At 38.2% G+C, this 6,813-nt stretch overlaps 1 protein-coding gene across 1 annotated transcript in view; it reads right to left on the reverse strand.

Annotated features, from left to right (window-relative positions):
- The window catches only part of ezra (ezrin a), a 19,154-nt gene extending 14,821 nt beyond the window's left edge, over window positions 1-4,333 (reverse strand). The window contains exons 1-4 of the mRNA XM_014018042.1: window positions 4,091-4,333; window positions 2,546-2,629; window positions 1,536-1,631; window positions 419-693 (exon numbers count right to left, since the gene is read on the reverse strand). Of these exons, the coding sequence (XP_013873496.1) occupies window positions 419-693; window positions 1,536-1,631; window positions 2,546-2,629; window positions 4,091-4,102 (467 nt within the window). The 5' untranslated portion in view covers window positions 4,103-4,333. The remainder of the gene's footprint in view (window positions 1-418; window positions 694-1,535; window positions 1,632-2,545; window positions 2,630-4,090) is intronic.
- Between the last annotated feature and the right edge of the window lie 2,480 nt (window positions 4,334-6,813).

Consider the following 6,813-nt stretch of genomic DNA (forward strand, 5'->3'; position numbering starts at 1 on the left):
GCGTGTGAACCTCTGTCCTGATGCTGCTGTGACACCTGAATTTCCCCTCTGTGGGACAATAAAGGCTATTCTATTCTATTCTATTCTATTCTATTCTATAATAACTTCAAATAGTTTCAAATGACCTGTAACTCTTCTCAGATTGATCAGTTGATTCTTTGAGAACATTGCTGATGACTCCACCCTGGCATTGTGTTAACACACTTGTCTGCTCCAGAGCAACAAACTGACTGAACTATTGCTTCTCTAGAGGARCTCACACTGATGATGATGAGTTAATTGCAGCACCTGGCTGCTTCTCTGAAATCCTCTGAAAGCAGCCGGGTGGACTTTGAACATTTTTATAACATTTTCCAGTTGCATTAATGTTTCTCTGATATGAACCCAACTGCCAGGTCATGTCTGCAGCTCAGCTTACCTTTTGGGGAGCAGACGCTCAGAGGCAAGGTAACCCGGTCCGTGCACCGATTTGTCGTACTCTCCGAACTTGGCTTGGACGGCATAGGAGGCCAGCAGCACAGCGGACTCTGGAGGACAGTAGACCTCGTCCGACAGAATGTCTTCCTTCACCTGCAGGAAGAAGAGCTTCCTGGTGATGTCCTGGATCAGCTCCTCGTCCACGTCCTCAGGGTAAAACTTGACCCGGAGCTTGAACTGCAGGGGAGTCTCTTTCTTTACGTCCTGAGACAACACCTGTTTAATAAAAATATATGAATAATACTTAAAATGCGCAAGAGGAATACAGTGAGACTGACTTATTTAAGCCAAATTACCATGTTATGTTTTGAAACTAAACTTAGCAAGACTGCAGTAACTGACATCCTGTTGCAAAAAATCATTCATATTTTATAGCAAGATGTGAATGCTCTCAATCAGCTGACCACTTGCAAATAAATAACCCAAGATGTGTAACAAATGAACAGGACCTAAAAGACTTGGAACCCTGAAAATCTTCTGAAAGCAACAAAACACCTCAGCTCATCTTTATCAATGTACTGTTCAAACACAGACTGCTTAATAATGCAAAACTCTGGATGATGTAAAAACAAAAATAGAACAGAAAATACAAAACAATAAGGATAAATGCAATCAAAAACATAGAAACAATCAGTTCAAAAGCAATAAAATTTGAATAAAAGCAAATATCGTATATTAAACCAATTTAATACAATATTGCATTTTTATTTTATTTTATTACACTGTAAAAATTTAATGTTTCAACTTTAGGCCGATACTGAGAAGCTAAAACAGGAGTGTGGTTTCCAGCTCTCATGCTGCAGGCTTCTTGTCTGCAGGTGATGGAGACATGGATTGGTTTTTCAGCATCATATTAAATAAATATGCTTCTAATTACAAAGATAAGACAATTTTATTTTTGAGACTTTTCAGACATTTTCCAGTTGGAAGACATAAAGTCTTAATGAGAACATTAGCCATTTAACTGGTACCACCTTTTTAACACCAGCGGTAATTGCACAGTAAAGTGTCATAGCTCAACGTTACAGTAAATAATTTTTGGAAAACAACAAACTCACCTTTTTGTCAGGCAGCAGCCATGTGACGAATCCTCTGGAATCAACAAACTGCAGCCCAAAATACCAAACCTCCCGCAGACCGATGGTTTTAGCAACCTGAAGACACGAAAAGAGGCGTTTCCTCACAAATCACATCCCTTTGCTTTTAATCATAAGGTTCTAAAAGGTTTCCTTTGTAACTAAATTCACGAGTGAATTCAATGAAAACTAAAATTCTGCAAAATGTTTTATTCCTTAAAGGAAAATTGACAGCTGACTAAAATGCCAAATAAAAATGTAAAAAGGAAAATGTGGGATGTGTCAACAGTCAGAGTATTAGTTCAAGATAATTCTCAGATACTACCTAAATGTTAGCACAATATCAGTAAATTTGACTAAAATCCAGACATTATTGTGTTTTCTAAACCCAACTAAATGTGACATCCATTTTAAACAGGGTTTCCTTTAAAGATTAATCAGTTGTTGAGATACAGTATATCGGATAAAGATTTTCTGAAAGTTTCATTTGAATTCGTCTGGTGGTTCATGAGAWATTTTGCTAACAGATCACCAGAATCAACTCTGAGTAAAATAGTTAATAATCTGGTGCAATATTTGAGCTCAGAGGTGTGTTGGACATCAGTCTCAGATAAAACCACATCACATTTTTTTGCTAAATATTAGTCAAATTAACAGAGTTACGGACATTTTGTTTTGATCTCAGGTTGTCACAGCCATCTTGAAGCGACTTGACTCATTTACTCAGTTGTGCAACCATTAATGTTTTTGCTYATTCAAATAAATATTGTACATTGATTAATTAGGTATTTTGCTAATGCTACAGTTAGCAATTTGCAGCTAATACTTAGTAAAAATCACGCTGTAATTAAAAACAGAACGACAAATCTACAGTTTCTCAATGACCATCTGTCTGCAGGAAAAAAGTTACTTTATTACTCATTTTATAACTCAGAATATTTATTTATTTTTTTATCAGGAAAGTGTTGCTGTGAGTGTAAACTCATGCAGACCTGCTCAAACAGTTGACTTCCTTTGGTGTTGGGGTGGAAGGAAAACTCCAGCTCTGCGTCCATCGTGGTGACGCGAACGTTGACCTGCAGCGAGAAAAGGCCAACACAACATGACAAAGATTGTTTGAAACCATTTTRTTTCCTGCCATTTGCTCAGTTTGCTTCCCTGCATCAGAAATATTTCAGTCCTAACCGGCTTTTTGAATTTGAAAAAACCCTACAGCAAAAAAAAAAAAAAAAACTAAAACCGATATGTTGTGCGGTGGTTTGTTGAAAGAAGTGGCCTTAATGTGGATTTGTGAAATGGATTATTCATAAACCATAATTGCTCACTATCTCATTAGACTTTAGACTACTCATCCTTGGAACAAGGTTGCACATAAGCAGATTAAAAACAGTTGATGCTTGTGAATTGGTGTTACCACTCAGATAAGCCTGCTTTTTTTTTTTTGTAAAGGGAAACTTCTTTAGTTTCCAAATGCTTCTGAGTAAAACTCCATCAGAAGACAAATTCTCATGTTTCTCTCTGCGTTACAATAATGTTGCATGTCTGATGAGTGAGCTTGTCGCGTTACAGAACTCTTTTATGAAGTTCTACCAGCGCACACCCTGCGTGTCATAAAGATAAACCTTGGGCCAAAYGGCACATCCATTTATCAAACATATAACCAGGTTTCCTAACTGTTTCCATGTTTCGTGACAACTAAGATAACTTCTTCACAATGTGAAGCCCTGCTGATGAATTTCTCATTTCAGTGTCATTGTCATCACTATGAAACTCTGTTACCTCTCATTTGTCAGTCGTTAACTGCTCAGAACACAGGCTTTCAGCCTTTTCCAGATCAACACAAGCAATGATCTGGCTCCAAGTTGTTGTTTTTTTTATTTCAAATCTGTCAAACCTGAATAAACATCAGCTTAATGACTTTATAGTACGGCCTTTTYCTGTTGTAAAACACAAGCCGACCTTTCTTATCATCTTACTTGGGGAACGATGCTAAATCACTTGAGAAACTTTAACTGGAGATAATTAATAGGACCTTAAAAAGCAGTGCATAAAGATGTCTTTGTTTCGGTTCGATCGATTAGTGATGACAGGCGTAGAAAATCAAAGAAGCGGAAGAAGCAAGTCATGAGTTTTGGTGAAATTCAGTCTTGGCACAACAGACAGTCTAAAGTCACATATATTATATTCAGCTGGACCAAACATGATGACTCCACTGACACTTGTAGCCATGAAGAGAGACTTTTTAGAAGTAATTCACTCTCAGGAATGTGTGCAGCGTGGGTCAAACTCTACATTTGGTTAATGAGTAAATGTCAAGTAGGATCACTGCCTCTTTTAAAGACTTACACTAAAAACATTTTTATAAATACAGGACTGAATCTATGTGGTTGGAAGTGAGCAGCCCTTTGTTTTCTTTAATGATCAGTGGTCTTATATAATTCTATCATCCTAAACTGTACAGTAAACATTGCAGGTGAGTTTTAAAACCAGGAAAGGTAAATTATTGACAGCGCTCAGTAAAACAACAAGGATCCTACCGTCTTGGGCATCTTGGCTGTGTTGTGTGGACAGAGCTGCGAAGGACAACGTTTCCCAGGCTGACCGAGGCTGCAGTGGCCGACTCCCAGCGGGGCTCCCACCTGATAAAGAAAGCTGCTCTGCTCTCGCTGGCAGGCTCAAGGGCAGGGCTGGTGTCCTTTGAACTCAATGGCAGATAGCTCACACTGACGTGGGTGGACCGACTCGGTCACTATCTCACCAGAGCTGACAGATTTACCTGCTGTGTGGCCTTCCCCCACCAGAGCAGAACCCACAGCTCCACCCCCCTCAAAGACTGTCACCTGGCTCAGCACCTGAGCTGCTGTGACCTTTGATCAGAGCACAAGACCATATAGTCCTGGGTGTGCTGTTTATGTTGCATGTGTGGAAGTGACATGAGTCACAGGATGTTGTAAAAATACTAATAATCGAACAGCTGAAGATGGTTTTGTGGTGAAAAGCAAAAACAGGCAAACAAATCAAGATATTATATATAGTTTATGAACAGATTTGAATTTTATATATTAAAAAAGGAAATTGTAAATGCTGAGTTCTGAATGATTTAAAATTTCCTGAAGAAGCAGAAAACTAGCAATGAGGTCAAATGTTAGCTAAAAACAGCAAAAGGTTTGAATAAAAGAAAAAAATATATATATATATATTTTGCATAAGAAGACAAAAACAGAAAAGTATGATTAAGTCATTTTAAAGGGAACATTTCTAAAGGAAATGAATCTTGATTCAACTCTTTGAGAAAATATTTGTTATTGAAGTTTGACAATTCAAAAATGTAGAAATGTTAAAATGATCAATGAAAGGTTTAATTTAGGTCTAAATCAGGTCAAAAACAGGTCAAAAACATGTCTGTAATGGTCAACGAAAAGTCTGAAATGATTTAAACCCTGGTCTAAATCAGGTCTAAAACAGGTCTGGTCAAAAACAGATCTAAAATGGTCGGTGAAAGGTCTTAAAAAAAGGTCTAAAACAGGTCTACAACAGGTCTACAACAGGTCAATGACAGGTCTAAAACAAGTCCTCCCAACTTCTTGGCAGAATCAAAACAATGTTTTTCGTTTTCTTTTTATAGCTTTGCTTATGTGTCCATCTTCCACGGCCGCTCCTGTCTGGTCTGGACCTTCAGCTGCTGAACTTCAAGGCTGTCAGGTTTATGGCGGATGAGGTGCAGGCCATGGTTGCCCATACACTGGTGCAGGATGCTCTTGTTGATATGCACGCTTTGTGATGTGTAGAATACAAAATCCTACAAAAGAAAAAAAAAACTGCACAGTAAAAATTCCACTAAAATGTAAACACAATTGTCGAACATAAACGTTTAGTACTGGGTGATACTCTTTTTGTCTCTGGGCTTGATGATAAATTTCTTGCCAGTGAAAGACAAATTCTTGATTTCAGCCCATGGGAACTGACTTTTTGGGGACAACCTGAAAAGAAAGTGATGATTGATCACACATATATTGATCAGCTGGGTGCAGACAGACYGTGTCACAGAAATAGGTCGAAGGCCTCTAAAAGAAAAAAAAATCACTGGGTCAAATGTGTTATTTAAAGTCTGAGTTAAAGAAGGGGAAAGAATCAGGGGTTAATGACTGACATGTCACTGGCCATGTGTGATGCCCTCATCTCCACAACTGTGTGGAATCAAGTCTGACCTCACCACAGTTAAAGTACTGCAGAGTCGTGTTCATAACAAAACAGAAAAGAGAGAGAACTAACTGATGCTGAATAAAACATGAAGATTTAGAACAATTCACTCAATAAATGCATAAATAAAGACAAATGGGATTTTTTTTTTTACCCGTCCTCTTTGACTCCTCGTGCTTTGACTCCCAGCTACAGGCCTGTGCCCTTCTTGTCCTGAGCCTCCAAATCCTTTACACCAAACATCTTAAGGTTCTGAGTCATTTCTAGGTATTCGGTCACGGCCTCTTCACTGCTCACACAAAAACTCAAAAATAASTGATGTTATAAAATAGTCTAATCCAAGTAGTATGCCCAATTCAAAAAAATTTGTGTAAAATGTAAATAAAAACAGAATAGTTTGATTTGCAAATCTCACAAACCCATATTTTACTCAGTGAGCACAGCAAAGAGAAACTGTACCCTTATTAGGAAGGAATAAGATGTTGAACTTGATGGCAGCAACACGTTTAAAKGGTGAGGACACAGAGTCATGTTTACCACTGTGAATACCTCCCTTCTCTTTTAACAACAGTCTGCAAACATCTAAGAACRGACCATAGCAGCTGCTGGGGTTTCTGGAGGAGAATGTTGTCTCATTCTTGTCTGATGTAAGATTTCTAGCTGTTCAACAGTCCTGGGTCGTCTTTGTGCACGTTTTTGCTTCATGATGCTCCAAATGTTTGAAGTTGGTGAGAGGTCCGGACTGCAGGCAGGCCACTTCAGCACTTGGACTCTTCTACAATGAATTCATGCTGTTGTAATGAATGCAGTATGAAGTTAGCAACATCTCGCTGAAATATGCAAGACTTTTCCAGAAACCTGTATATAATTTTATGAATGGTGCCTTTCCTAACATGTGACCTTGTCAGTACCAGAGGCACTAATGCAGTGGTTCTTAACCTTTTTTGAGGTACCGAACCCACCAGTTTCGTATAAGCATTCACTGAACCCTTTTTAGTGATAAATAAAATATGATTTTTTTTTCCAAATTCAAGACAGGTATATGTTTTTTTTTTTTTTT

Source organism: Austrofundulus limnaeus, unplaced genomic scaffold (assembly GCF_001266775.1).
Source record: "Austrofundulus limnaeus strain Quisiro unplaced genomic scaffold, Austrofundulus_limnaeus-1.0 Scaffold181, whole genome shotgun sequence".
NCBI lineage: Eukaryota > Metazoa > Chordata > Actinopteri > Cyprinodontiformes > Rivulidae > Austrofundulus > Austrofundulus limnaeus.